Consider the following 15364-nt stretch of genomic DNA (forward strand, 5'->3'; position numbering starts at 1 on the left):
ACTCTAGCGCCTGGGGCAGAGGCCAAGGAGCCATCCCCAGCGCCTGGGCCATCTTTGCTCCAATGGAGCCTGGGCTGCGGGAGGGGAAGAGAGAGAGAGGAAGGGGAGGGGGTGGAGAAGCAAATGGGCGCTTCTCCTATGTGCCCTGGCCGGGAATCGAACCCGCCCCCTCCCCGCACGCCAGGCCGACGCTCTACCGCTGAGCCAACCGGCCAGGGCCCAAGACTTCAAATTTAAAGAGCTGTAATCTGAAAATATTCCTTACTAGATTTGGAGGATACTACAGACCGAAAAATGCAGACTGCACAACAGTGAGGGAGAAGACAATCAAGGGGCATTTCAGAGCAGACTTAAAACACAAACAGTATACAGTAAATGAGAAAACACGAGAGAGGGGAGAGGACTTCCCGCGAATAAATACGCTCCAGACACATGGGGCAGAATCTAAGGAAGCACCTTCCAGAGTGAATTTCCTTGATCGAGTCCCAAAAGATGTTAATGATCCAAGGTCTAAAATATGGGTGAACAAAATCCAGCCAGCAGCCTACTTTTTTTTATAGCCCAGAAACCAAGAATCTGTTGTTTATATTTTAAATAGTTGGGGGGGGGGGGCTCTCAGAAAGAACAATTATTTTTGTGACACATGAAAATTATTTGAAATTCTTACCTGACCTGCAGTGGCAAAGTGGGTAAAGCTTTCAAACCCAGAATGCTGAGGTCACTGGTTCGAAACCTTGGGCTTGCCCGGTCAAGGCATATACATATGAGAAGCAACTTCTATGAGTAGATGCTTCCCACTCCTCCCCTACACCCCTTGCTCCCTCTCCCCTTTCCCTAAAAGTCAATAAATAAAAACTTAAAAATTATTAGAAATTCAAATTTCAGTGTCCACAAATCAAGTTTTATGGGAACATGCCATGCCCATTCTTTCTGTATGGCTCAGGTTTGCTTCAAATACTCCAGAGGCAGAGCGGAGTCATTTCCAGAGACCACAGGCTCACAGAGCCAAAATACTTACTACGTACCTCTTTACAGAAAAGGTTAACCAATCCCTGGTCTAAAAGTTTAGGAAATACTCCTGACTGCAGCCCTTTTGTGGAAAGGAACAATTAATAGTAGCCTGTTGATGGCTCCAGGAGGTCCTGGCAAGAAGGCTGCCAAAAATGGTCATTTAGCCTGACAGGCGGTGGCACAGTGGATAGCGCATCGGACTGGGATGCGGAGGACCCAGGTTTGAAACCCAGAGGTCTCCAGCTTGAGCATGGGCTCATCTGGTTTGAGCACAGCTCACCAGCTTGAACCCAAGGTCAATGGCTTGAGCAAGGGGTCACTGGGTCTGCTGTAGCCCCCCCAGTCAAGGCACATATGAGAAAGCAATCAATGAACAACTAAGGTGCTGCAACAAAGAATTGATGCTCCTCATCTTTCTCCCTTCCTATCTGTCTGTCCCTCTCTTTGGCACACACACACACACACACACACACACACACACACACAAAATGGTGCTTTAGCACTTACCAAACTTACTTGACCGTACAATCTTTTGCTCACTGCAAGGTGTTTTACTCACTGCAAGGTGTACAAACATCCTGCAATGGTGTCGTTCTCACCACCAACATGACACTAAAGTCCAGCAAAGTCAACAAGCCCAACATTAAAAAGATCCAATATAAAATTCTAAGTAATCACATTAGTTTATTTAGCACATCTCAACAAAAGCAACAACAACAAAGATGATACTCTCGGGCACAAATAAAATAGATTTAAGGATATTAATCTAGGTTTTGTGCTATTAAATATAATAATATTAAAACTAACATGTAAAAATATATGCCATACAGTTAATAAAAACTTGTAACTAAAAATGTAAAGAATTAATGCAAATGAGGTTAACACAGATACTGCTCAATAGTTGGGATAGAGCAGGGGTCCCCAAACTTTTTACACAGGGGGCCAGTTCACTGTCCCTCAGACCGTTGGAGGGCCGGACTATAAAAAAACTATGAACAAATTCCTATGCACACTGCACATATCTTATTTTAAAGTAAAAAAAACAAAATGGAAACAAATACAATATTTAAAATAAAAAACAAGCCTGACCTGTGGTGGCGCAGTGGGTAAAGCGTCGACCTGGAAATGCTGAGGTCGCCGGTTTGAAACCCTGAGCTTGCCTGGTCAAGGCACATATGGGAGTTGATGCTTCCAGCTCCTCCCCCTTCTCTCTCTCTCTCTCCTCTCTCCCTCTCTGTTTCTCTCTCTCTCCCCCTCTCTCTCTCCTCTCTAAAAGTGAATAAAATTTAGAAAAAAAAAAACAACAAAATTTTTAAAAAAAAATAAATAAATAAAAAACAAGTAAATTTAAATCAACAAACTGACCAATATTTCAATGGGAACTATGCTCCTCTCACTGACCACCAATGAAAAAGGTACCCTTCCAGAAGTGTGGTGGGGGCCGGATAAATGGCCTCAGGGGGCCGCATGTGGCCCGTGGGCCGTAGTATGGGGACCCCTGGGATAGAGGGTGGTGTGAGTGAAGTAGCCATCGCATAGATAAATGTATGTCAGCCCTAGTGACAACTAAAATGCAAATTTGGAAAAGCAAGGATCTTTCCATATCTCTATTAAAGCAGCACAAATAAATTCAAATGATAAGCTCCAAAGTTGGCAAGCTTGTGGGGTAGAAGGCACATGTAGACGTTGCTGCTAGTGACACTTAGTTAATTCAGTCTTTCTAAAAGACAATCTGGGTGCTGACTGGTAGTGGCACAGTGGATCAAGCATCGACCTGGAATGCTGAGGTCGCTGGTTCAAAACCCTGGGCTTGCCTGGTCAAGGCACATATGGGAGTTGATGCTTCCTGCTCCTCCCCCTCTTCTCTCTCTCTCATCTCTAAAATGAATAAATAAATAAAAATAAAGACAATCTGGAAATTCGCAGCAATAGCTGTAAAGCTGTTCATTCCTTTCCTGTGACCCAGTAATTCTACTTTGAGAATTACACCTCAAATACCCCTCACTTTTAAGAACAACCCAAGAAGATAAAGAGCGATTAGTTGTTACAGAGACAACTTCACTGGTGCTGCTTGCTTGCAGTGGGAGAACAATGGCAATCCAAGTGTCCAGCGAAACTAGGGAGGCTCAACACACTGCCAGCCGGAGGAGAGGTGGCTAGAAGTGGACAGCATTAAGGCTTAACGGCCATGAATTATGGGTACCTCAAACTTACTAATACCCACACAAACTTTGGGTTCCCCAATCCTACGCACTCTTCCCCTGCCTTCCCCTTCAAAGCAATCAGACCATCCTAGCCTCAACTCAGGAACTGGAGGGTCAGCCTGAAGGACTGTTTCCACCTCACCAGCCTCCATATTTCATTATCAGTAAACTCTCTCCAAAATCTTTTAAATCTGTGACTCTCCATCTTCACAGACACTTACCCTTCCAGAACCATTAGCTCTTCCCTGCTTCTTCTACCCTTCCCTCTCTAATACATTCTCCAGAGCTTCCAAAGGGATCTTTTTAAAAATCCGACTCAAACCCTATTAAAATACTGCTTCCCAATGTACTCCAAGTGATATTGTGACACTTTCACACCTTTAAAAATGTTTTGAATGACCTGACCCCTCACTACTTCTTCAACCACAATCCACAAGTCCTTTGCCTCTATTGGCTGAGCACCAACCACACCGACTTTCTTTCTATTTTTTGACCATGTGGGCTCTTTCTTACCTCTGGGCCATTCCACATGCTGTTCCCTCTTTCTGGTGTACTCTTCCTTCTGTTCTTGAAGGCTCATCTTTCTTACACACCACTCCTTTTGTCTTCCCTGTTAAACTATGAACTCCAAAAGGAGTTAATAGCCTTTTACTATCATATGCCGACTAGTAATGCCTCACATTTAAGAGATGCACCATAAATATTTATTAAAGAAATGAAAAATAGCCTGACCAGGCGGGGGCGCAGTGGATAGAGCATTGGGCTGGGATTCGGAAGACCTGGGTTAGAGACCCCGGGGTCGCCAGCTTGAGCAAGGGCTCATCTGGTTTGAGCAAAAGCTCACCAACTTGAGCCCAAGGTCGCCGGCTCGAGCAAGGGGTTGCTCGGTCTGCTGAAGGCCTGCGGTCAAGGCACATATGAGAAAGCAATCAATGAACAGCTAAGGTGTTGAAACGCGCAAGGAAAAACTAATGATTGATGCTTCTCATCTCTCCGTTCCTGTCTGTCTGTCCCTATCTATCCCTCTCTCTGACTCTCTCTCTCTGTCTCTGTAAAAAAAAAAAGAAATGAACCCTGGCCGGTTGGCTCTGTGGTAGAGCGTCCGCCTGGCGTGCAGAAGTCCCGGGTTCGATTCCCGGCCAGGGCACATAGCAGAGGCGCCCATCTGCTTCTCCACCCCCCCTCCTTCCTCTCTGTCTCTCTCTTCCCCTCCCGCAGCCGAGGCTCCATTGGAGCAAAGATGGCCCGGGCGCTGGGGATGGCTCCTTGGCCTCTGCCCCAGGCGCTAGAGTGGCTCTGGTCGCGACAGAGTGACGCCCCGGAGGGGCAGAGCATCGCCCCTGGTGGGCGTGCCGGGTGGATCCCGGTCAGGTGCATGTGGGAGTCTGTCTGACTGTCTCTCCCCGTTTCTAGCTTCAGAAAAATACCCAAAAAAAAGAAAAAAAAAAAAGAAATGAAAAATAGAAATATATTTCTGTGAGATAACAGAATATAGCTACATAAAGAAAAACAGAACACAGCTAAGTGCACACACTTGTTTTATTTATACATAAATGCCTGTGCACTGTCAGAGGATAGAAGTGAATTGAGAAGATTTGTAAAGAGAATTCCATATCCTAGTCCTTTTAGGCTGCCAACTTGCTTAAGTTTACCATGTCCTGTTAATAATGCACACACCCTTGAATTGTAGCTCTCGGGAGGGAGCTCAAGCTCCGACTGCTCTCTCACTAGTCTAGAATGAGCAGTTAGTTTAGAGCAAGGTCCTTCTGGAATTCATTCAACGATCAACCATTGCTTAACTAGTAGGTGTCATGGCATTGATCCAGAAACACGAAGATGAATAGCACATTGTCTGTCGCCTCTGAGAAGTTGAAATGGAATAACGGCCTTTGCCCTGATCATCCTTAATGAGGAGAGAAGCACTCCCAAACTTTGGCTGATTTGCTATTTTTTTTAACACAAGATTCAAATCCAAAAGGGGAGAGAGAGAGAGAGAGAGAGAGAGAGAGAGAGAGAGAGAGAGAGAGAGAAGTCCTAGACTTCTAGAAGTAAAGGAAAAGCAAGGAGTGAATAAGAACCAGTTAAATAGGTCTGGAAACCTGTCGCCATTTGCCTTGGAAACTTTCCTTCTTCCCACCCCTTCCCACCTCTCAATCCTGATTAATCTGACCTGGCCACACTGAGAATGAAAGCAGATACCGGTCTTGTCTCAAAGGTTCTTTGGGTGACAAGAATTCCAACCTCTTTCCCAGAACCACAAATTGCATTTCTTTGCACCCTTGGCCTTTCTGAAGTCTACTCAGTATCTACAATCTGTGAAAGATATGTCTGAAAGTTTGCTTACTGGAAGGCTACAGGCGAGTCTGATAAACCTCCCACAATCATGGAGTTAAACCAGTTTCTAAGAGACCTGGAATGAAGTTAACAAAGGAACTACTAACCACCAATGAGGCCAGCTCCTGCACTAGTCCTATACAAATAATCAGGTTGGCAGCAAAGAAACCCCTAACAGGTCCTCAATTTCTCAGGATAAGTGAGTGGGAACCATATTGCTAAGCAGAACCCATGTCACACTGTTACTCACTAAGCAAATATTTTTCAAAATGACCCAAGCAGCAGGAAAGCAAAGTATCCCTTCCCTATTTATAACACTTCAATTTGCAGGCGTATCTTTCCATCTTAGCCATGGCACCACTGCCCGTCAGAGTCACACCATAGGAAAATGCTTGCCAATGGCTCCACGCCCTCCCCTTTTCAATCCACACACACAGGTTGCTCATACTTTATAATCAGCTGTTTCGGCTAAAATTCCCAGTGCCATCATGGAGCAGAAGTGCTCACCGGATGGAAAAGAGACTGTTCAACATTTGGGCAAAATCATTCCCTGAACCAAAAACAAAATTCCAGTAAGTTACAGTTACTCGTCCCCTCCCCACAACTTGGCAGAAACAGCACTGTGTATGAAGCCACAGGGGCCTAGATTTGGGTCCTCTGTCTAGCAGTTGCCAATTGCTTCCCCTATTCTCTCTGACGCCTCAGTCCTTGTGTGGGGCTGATTCTCTACCTCATGGACTTCTAAGATTAACTGCGATCGTTTTTAAAAGGGATTCAATGGTAAGGTATTCAATGGTAAGTACTCAATAAAAAGAAGCTAGTAACATCGGTGATTAATATAAACAGCTACTAATATTCCCCTGCCTGAGTTCTCAGGGCTAACACTCTCTGGAATCCATGGCTGCTCTCACTGGACTCGGAGACTCATGGCCTCACTCTTCTGCTAGACCCATTCAAGTCATGTTCCTCCTCCCCAAACCTATTTGCAAATGGCTCCAAGCAACGGAGCCACCAGGCAGCTCTGGCAGCAGAGGAGCAAAGGGAAAATTATACAAAGATCAGATAATGAGCCTTGCTAGGACTTAACTTCCTAATCCCCTTCTCCTATTTTTATTTTTCTTGAAAACAGAATTTTCAAATACTCAAAAAAAGAGAAGATGGGGCTCTAGCTCAGTGTCCTCACGACCCACCCACACCTGCCCAAGCCCACTCTCTCGGAGGTCCCCCCCACCCAGCACCACTTTCCCACCAGTGCAGACATCTGTCATCTCCAAGACCAGGGAGAATGAACCATTCCCGGTGGCCTTCAGCACCGCTCAAGAAGAGTGAGCGAGCTCACTACTGATCTGAGTCAGCAGCTCGCCACCAGGGAGCCTCACTTCCCCACAGCCCAAGTCCAGCACGCACCCTCTGACATCGGCCAAGTTCCTCCCGGGTGAGAACCTCTGCCCAGCTCCCCTCCGCTTGGACTCAGGCTGGAAGTGGGAGGTGACAGGTAAGCCAGGTGGCAGCATGCAAACCAATTTAGGATTCTTACTTATTTTTGGTACTTAACAAATACAAACAGTGGGGCAAGACTAGTATTTATTCACCACCTCAACCCTATTCCTAAAGAATCGAAGGTCAGCAGCTGCTACTGCTGCAGCGACAAAGCCCAGTGTCTAGCTCACGCTAACTGGAGATTCAATTTGGGGGACCAAGATGACTGTCACGAGGGCTTCAGTTTCACTCTGTCAAACAGATCTGTGCCCAACGGTCCAGACTGAGTCTGCTCCAAATGGTCATCAGACACATGCCCAGAGGCAAAGAAGTAACCTGGGTTCCTCTTGCCAGAGAGAAGAAGCACCTGAGTTTGCCAGGAAGTCACCAGTGAGTTGGCACCACCAGAATTTGCCAGGACTACTTGGGGGAAGAGGGCCAGACTAAGATTAGTACTCACTGAAATCTAAGCATCGGTGTATCCACAGTGAAAAGTCACTTAACTCTTCCTGCCCCCCCCCAGAAAAGTCGGATGATGCATCTGACCATTTCTCATCACCAAAAAAAATGACTTAATAAAGTTTGCTTATGGCAATTAGTTATACATTACATGCTTTATAAAGGACCAGCTGAATACAAAACCAATTTACGACTTGCCTCAGGAGTCTCTAAAGAGGCTTTACCTCTCACCTTCTTGGTCTGAGTCACTGTAAAGTTCAAGTGCGATGTTTCTGCCTTTTTGATCTACGATGCAGAAAAGCACACAGACCACCTGCTAGAGCAGGCGTGGCCAACAGTTTTTGCCCCCGGGCCAGATTAGAAAGAAAACTTTTTGGCCCTGGCCGGTTGGCTCAGCGGTAGAGCGTCGGCCTGGCGTGCGGGGGACCCGGGTTCAATTCCCGGCCAGGGCACACAGGAGAAGCGCTCATTTGTTTCTCCACCCCCTCCTCCTTCCTCTCTGTCTCTCTCTTCCCCTCCCGCAGCCAAGGCTCCATTGGAGCAAAGATGGCCCGGGCGCTGGGGATGGCTCCTTGGCCTCTGCCCCAGGTGCTAGAGTGGCTCTGGTCGCGGCAGAGCGACCCCCCCCCCTCCAGGGGCAGAGCGTCGCCCCCTGGTGGGCGTGCCGGGTGGATCCCGGTCGGGCGCATGCGGGAGTCTGACTGTCTCTCCCCATTTCCAGCTTCAGAAAAAATACAAAAAAAAAAAAAAAAAGAAAGAAAGAAAACTTTTTTCACAAGCAGAACAAAATATTAAAATTAAAAAATGTTAAATACATGGCCTGACCTGTGGTGGTGCAGTGGATAAAGCGTCAACCTGGAAATGCTGAGGTCATCGGTTTGGAACCCTGGGCTTGCCTGGTCAAGGCACATATGGGAGTTGATGCTTCCTGCTCCTCCCCCCTTCTCTCTCTGTCTCTCTCCTCTCTCTGTCTCTCTCTCCTCTCTCTCTCTCTCCCCCCCTCCTCTCTAAAAAAAAAAATGAATAAAAAAAAAAGTTAAAAAAAATAGGATATGTGCTAAAAAAATAAATAAATAAAAATGTTAAATACAAAAACGATTCGTTTAAGTAAACACAATTTTATTATGTAATTTGTTTATGAATAAATGTAAGTGAGTGAAAAATGTTTTAATATACCTTATTTTAATAAAAATATAATTACATATCATATAAATATCCAAACTGTATCGCAAACAAAACAATATTTAATTAATAGAATGAGCTTGAAAGGTTTATATCGCAAATAAAACAATTATTTCGTTTTACAAACAGCCTGGACACGTTTTCAGTTATCAACTGCAGCTATTGTCTGTGCTACAATGCCACTTGATTCAGCACACTTGACCATAAAAACAACAAATTGTTTGACCTTGGGTGCGCACTGGCAAACTTCGCCTAAAAAAGTGTGTTTCACATCGCCGCTAAACGTCAAACAGTTCATATTGGTACAGACGAGTACAAAAGTTGTAAATCTTTATAATGGAATTTTTTAAAAATAAAGAAGTATCGCAAATCCATTCGACCAATTATTGGAGTTAACCCTAGATTAGTCACACGCAGAATTCTTTTCCGCGTATCACTATCTTCTTAAATATCTCAATTTCCAATAATCAAAGACGCTTCCGCTTCTGAGTAGCTGAGATTTTAAAGTAGCAGAGAATATTAAAAATTTAATCGCGGGCCGCATAAACTCATTATGCGGGCCAGATCCGGCCCGTGGGCCGTATGTTGGCCATGCCTGTACTAGAGTCTATCTAGCAGCTCACACCTATCTGTCCCTATCCAATAACGACATCCCCAGAGAAAAGGGACTTCTGCAAACTATCCTGGAAAATAGGGCATTAACTGTGCCTCCCAAATCCAGCTATTTGATACAATCTGTCCAGATTGAACCACACTCTCATATGTAAATTAGCCAACTTGTAGATCTCTGCCTAGTTAGTCTAAGTATTTTTTCTCAAGTTAAGTTAGTATACATTCCATTACAAGGATTTTCTTTTCTTATTATTTATTTTGCTTATATATTTTATTTACACTGGGGGTGTGTTTTCTCCTTTAGGACTGGGCCTAAGGGATTCATCCAAAGCCCTTTAGATTAGAAACAGTTCAGATAGAAAAGGAAGCTTGATCGCATTCTACACCTCTGGACAAGGATAGGAGATTCATGGGGTAAGTCAGAAGTCCTGTATTCCAGTACAGGCGTTACCCATTCTGCTGACTCTTGGGTCGCTGGCCCTGCCAAAGCTAATGTATGTCATTCCAAAACTTGGCAGATTTTTCTTCCTCTGACTCTCAAACAGCCAAATTTACTTCAAGTTTTTAACATCGCTCACGTTTTGTGTATTGCTTTTAGTACATTCATCTGCTGATTTCTTATGAAACCCAACCAGCAGGACTGATGGCCACGTACATTCTATACAGCATATAAATTACACCTGCGGGCAAGAGCTAACCCCTAATTCATCCCTGGGTTGTTCTTTTTTTTTTTTTTTTAATTTATTTATTTATTCATTCATTTTAGAGAGGAGAGAGAGAGAAAGGGAGGAGGAGCAGGAAGCATCAACTCCCATATGTGCCTTGACCAGATAAGTGCAGGGTTTTGAACCAGCGACCTCATCATTCCAGGTTGACGCTTTAGTCCACTGCACCACCACAGGTCAGGCCCCTGGGTTGTTCATTGTGGGTTTATTAGCATAAAAACAAATTGCTTCCCCAATCTAGGCTGTTGTTGTTTCTCTCCCTTTCCTCCAGGGTTCCCTTCCAGCTTTCCCGCTCTAGGACTCTGCGGTTCAAGTATAAACAGGGAGAAAATCTTATACAGTGTCAGCTCTAATTCCAAGTTCTACCTGACCCTGCCACCAAGCCCATTCAGGATTTCAGCCCCCACCAGACCGCTCTATGCCACCTAATCAAACAGCCAAAGTCAAGTGCCAAGATATTGCTAATTAATTTTAATAAGCAAAGGTTAGGAGGTGGCATTAAACTAGCTGTCTAGTCACAATGCCAGTGACAAACACTAATACTTGGTGCTTTCTAGGCTGGCACAAAGCTGGGCAGGCTCTTACCACCAATGTCCATCTATTTGGAATTCTTAATGCATGCACAAGAGTAGCTTTCAAAATTTCAGGCCTCATTTCCTTGTCAATTATAGCTCTCTTCTCTTCTCTTCTCTTCTGATGGCCCCGATGCCAACATTCTACCTGTCCTGTAAAAGCAAGTTCCCTGAGAGCAAAAACCATCTCTGAGGGTGTTATATCACACTAGACAAGCCCTTTTAGGGCATTCCTTAACACTGGCACAAACCTAAAGGTCTCATTTACCTTCTCTGCAGAGTTTTGGCCTGATACACACAATTATTTTGTCTTTCAGTTTATGGTTTACTTTCCAATATCACGCAGACACAACTCATCAGAAAACAGAAGTGCAAGCAGCAAGAACATCTCCTCCCAAAGGCTCTCGCAGTAACTTTCCTTAACGTTCTGCAACAAATCAAACCACCAGTCTCAACTTTCCCCTGGTGAGCCTTTTCTGTTGTTACATTTCATCATCTAGCAATTTGGAGTTGTGTAACAGTCAGTGTGGCACAAGAGTGGGGGACAGCGGGAGCTGAGGAACCAGGCACCTGGGGTCCAGCCCCACTGCCGTCACTTGTGAGATGTGTGGTCCAGGACGAACCAATGGAGTTTTCCAGCCTCCATTCTCGCACCTGTGAAATGGACAGAATAGCACCTGCTCCACAGAAATGCTGAAAGTAACATGCCGTATATAAAAACACCTGACACATAGTAATTTATATATTATCATACTGTTATATATCATATATTATCTATAAGTATATATACTAGGTTTTTTAAAGCTGATAATAAGTTCTCTTTCATACAGTTAGCCTGTCATGACAAGAAAGTGTCAAAAATATAAGAAATAGTGCCACACAATAAGGGACATATTTGAAAGAAGAGGGGTACATAACTAAAAGTGATAAGACATTTTACTGGGCTCATTATTTTTCATTCTAACTGCAAGGTCTGGGTAAGGTCATTAACCTCCCCACTGCCCCCGGGAGTGAGTGTTCTGAGCACCTGACAGGTTTACCTGGGCTCTTGGACCTGGGGTCTGTCAATATAATCCTTAGAGCAATTTGAGGAGATTATCATTTTACACCTTAACAACACCAGTCCCGAGGGCTGGGGCTTTCAGATTGGGGCTGGAAAAAAATAAAAACATTGCCTCCCCACCCTGCTTGGGGGTTAGGGCATGGGAAGCCCCTAGTAATTCCTGATACCCTCTCAGTCACATTCTGGGACAAAAGGATCAATTCCAGGCCATTCCATGAATTGAATAAGAGCCTTTCTATTATAGTTAGCAGAAGGCTAAGGACTCCTCTGTTAGTTAACACCTTGAGATTGCTTCTAAGCTCCACTACAAATTTCATTTCTTAAAGAGATAGCCAAATTTAATTCTCAAGTCTTCTGTTACAAGTCCAGGGCACAAGTTTTACATACTGAGTTTAATGATTTAGGAAAAAGAGATAGGGTTCTTTCTTGGTTGGTTAAAGCAACCTACGTTTAGATTATATCAAGACCTTGCTTTAAGCACTTATGTTAAAAGGTAAAATAAATGAAATAAATGGACTCAAGGAAGTTGATCTAGGAGTGTGCTAAGGGAAGTATGATAATTAGATGTATTGGTGGGAGCTGACAGGCAAGAGGTAGGGCAAAGGAGACCTAAAGTGAAAAAGGAAACTCTAGGATAGAGCTAACTCCCCTGATAGGATTACTAATGTGGCTTTAGATGGGTTTATCTCAACACCAAGGCTGTCAATCCCGGGTCACGGTTTGAAAAGATCACCTACTGCTCACCATCCATCACACTTCACCGATACCAATCTTGACTTTGCCATTATTATAAATGGGCTGCGAAGGGTCTATGAAAGGACACTAGGTCTTGCCTCATTATAAATGCTAACAGCACCAAACTTTTCTTTAGTCTCTGTCTTCCCCTTAAAACACACACTGCCACAGGGAACCAGAGTGTCTGTAGGATGAATTCCCAGGCCATAGCAACTGCACTGCCCTGGGATCTAAGCAGATCTTGGCTGGCCAGGCGTTAAACCCTTTCAGGAAAGGAGACAGCAAGCCTGCCTTTAGGCTCTTGTTTTTTTGTTTTTGTTTTTTAGCTGAGAATCTCCATCTTCCCTGCAGAGACAAGAAGAGAGGCATGGGAATGGCTCCAGGGTTTGATCTAAAGGGATTTTCTCCCACCTGCCAACATTTGGAAAGAAGGGGAAGAGATCTGGGGAAGTTGGCGATAAGTTTTGGGTCAAGGGTGGTTTCAGGCTCCACCAGGTGAGTGGTGGATGATTAGGTATAGGGCACGCCTTAGAGCTGAAAGCAGTTGATGTGCTTAAGGAACCTGCCCCACCCTGCAGGGTCACCTGCCTTGCCACAGGTAAGGGAGAGCTAGGTAAGATTGGAGAAAATTTATCTTCCTTCATGAAGCTCTCTCTCCCCCTTCCCCCACTCAAGTGCCAGCTCTCTGGCTGGCTGAGAGCCGGCGTTCGGGAGGCGCCTGAGAGTGGGTCTAAGGGTTCTTTTTTTGGCGTGCAGAAACTGGGACCCACCCGAGCCAAGGAGCAGACGTGGGGGAGGGGCTGGGCGCCCGGTTGGGGAATGCTAGGCGCGGCGCACCCGGCGGTCCCCAGTGTCCGGCGCGCACCGGTACCGCTCTCCCACTGCGGTAGCATCCCGACATGACACTGCAGCTGCAACAAAGCGCGGGTCGCCGCCAGCCCTGGGCGCCCCGCACCGCGGCCCCGGGCCCACGCCGCCCAGGGAGAGCAGCGACTACTGGCTGGGGCGGTGGGGGCCCGAGGGGGGCGAGGAGGGGGAAAGCCCTGAAACGCGCAGGAAGCCCAGTGGCCACCCTCTACAGCCTCCTCCAGCGAAGCCCGATTGCAAGGAAAACAATCGCCTTCGTTCGCAAGTCCCCGCTGAGCCCCGCGGCTCCCTCAAATGACCAGCCGGAGCCCTCCGGTGTGTTGCCTTGCCTTGCAAGCCCCCTAACCCTGCCGGCCCTACCCCGCGCACCCCTCAGCCCGATCCTGGGGACCCGCCCCGCTCCGGGAGAGCGGCGTCTGGTCGCTCGCGGCCGCCGCCCGCGGTCCCCCCGAGCGCTCACCAGGAGGAGGGTGCCCGCGATCATCGTGGCTCCAGCGATGCGGCTGCAGTAGGCGAGGGCGGTGCTGCCGCTCGCAGAGGTCCCCATGGCTGAGCCTGGGGCTCGCAGGGACGCCGGGAGCGCGTGGCTCTCCGGCAGCTGGAATCGGCGGCTGCTTCTGCCCAGCGCCGCATCCACCGCCACCTCCCCGGCCGGGAGCCCATCTACCTCCAACACCCCATATGCACTGCGGCAGCCGGGCGGCCGGGCAGCCGAAGAGAGGAGGGAGGCGGCGACGGGGGCTCTTGGGGTGCTCAGCACCTGCCCAGCGGCGCGGCCACCCGGGCGGGGAGAGACAGCCGCGGCAGCCAACGGCGCCTCCCCGTGCTCTCCTCCGACAGCGGCTGCGGAGAACCAGGGAGGAGGGCTGGGCGCGAGAGAGCAAAGAAACAACTTCCCATAGCGAAGCCTCCAGCCACTGCCAACCACCCTCCTCCGCTGCCCAGACCCGCCGGCGAGGGACTAAATCGGTGGCGGCCGGGCGTGGGGACACACGTGGTGGCGCCGAAGGGGCGGAGGATCGGCCCTTTGTGATGTCACCCGGGAAGAGGCCGGGCTCTTTGTGCGATCCGAAATGGGAAGGCGTTCCAGGTGGAGAGAGGAGGAAGAGGGTGTCCCCTGGCGTTCGCCGAAAAATACTGCAGCTGCTTAGTGACCCAAGGAGAGCGCTGCGAAGGCATGCATGCACACCCCGACCCAAATGAGATGAGATTGTGAGTCAGTTAACATCTGCGACAGACGTCTTTCTATTGTTTCTAACTCGAGGATTAAACACAACCTACGACCGACCGTAGAGCACTTAGATCAACGGCTTGCCAAAAAGAGACCAGTGAGTTGGTTCTCCGACTTGGCTGCGTTTTAGAATCACCTGGAGAGTTTAAAACATACAGTATACTTTGTTGCCTCGTCCCACGCAGAGATTCTGATTTAAACCGAACTAGGTGTGGCCTGGGCATTTGGATTTTCATAAGTTCTCCAGGTGATTTTAATGTGAAGTCTGAAAACTTCTGGTCTCATGAATGCAGCTAAGAAAATCCAGACCCAGAGGCCGTGCACTCAGCTGCGTACATGGTCTTGGAGAGGCCTTGGAAGTCCTTGAAATGTGTGGGCAGGTGCATTTTACTAATTAAAGCATCTAGAGTATCTGAATCAAATTGCCATAGAGATGAAAAATACTCTTCTCCTAAAAAAAAAAAAAAAAAAGCCCTGGCCGTCTGACTCAGCGGTAGAGCTTCTGCCTGGCGTGTGCACGTCCCAGGTTCAATTCCCGGTCAGGGCACACAGGAGAAGCACTCATCTGCTTCTCCACCTTTCCCCCTCTCCTTCCTCTCTATCTCTCTCTTCTCCTCCCACAGCCAAGGCTCTATTGGAGCAAAGTTGGCTTTGGTGCTAAAATGGCCCCTGCTGCAGTGGGGCAACACCCCAGATGGGCAGAGCATTGCCCCCTGGTGGGCATGCTGGGTGGATCCCGGTGGGGCACATGCGGGAGTCTGTCTGACTGCCTCCCCGCCTCTCACTTCAGAAAAATTTTTTTTAAAAGTCACATTTTTTTAGTTGAATTCCAGATGCCTTTATGTGATATGGATGGGTAGAAAGATAGGATCCGGCTTCAGAAGAACAGC

General features: G+C 47.1%; 1 protein-coding gene across 1 annotated transcript in view; it reads right to left on the reverse strand.

The window, feature by feature from the left end:
* Positions 1–14276, reverse strand: part of TNFRSF21 (TNF receptor superfamily member 21) — a 73270-nt gene extending 58994 nt beyond the window's left edge. Inside the window, exon 1 of the mRNA XM_066252230.1 lies at positions 13704–14276. Coding sequence (XP_066108327.1) covers positions 13704–13790 — 87 coding nt within the window. The 5' untranslated portion in view covers positions 13791–14276. The remainder of the gene's footprint in view (positions 1–13703) is intronic.
* Between the last annotated feature and the right edge of the window lie 1088 nt (positions 14277–15364).

Source organism: Saccopteryx bilineata, chromosome 1, assembly GCF_036850765.1.
Source record: "Saccopteryx bilineata isolate mSacBil1 chromosome 1, mSacBil1_pri_phased_curated, whole genome shotgun sequence".
Lineage (NCBI taxonomy): Eukaryota > Metazoa > Chordata > Mammalia > Chiroptera > Emballonuridae > Saccopteryx > Saccopteryx bilineata.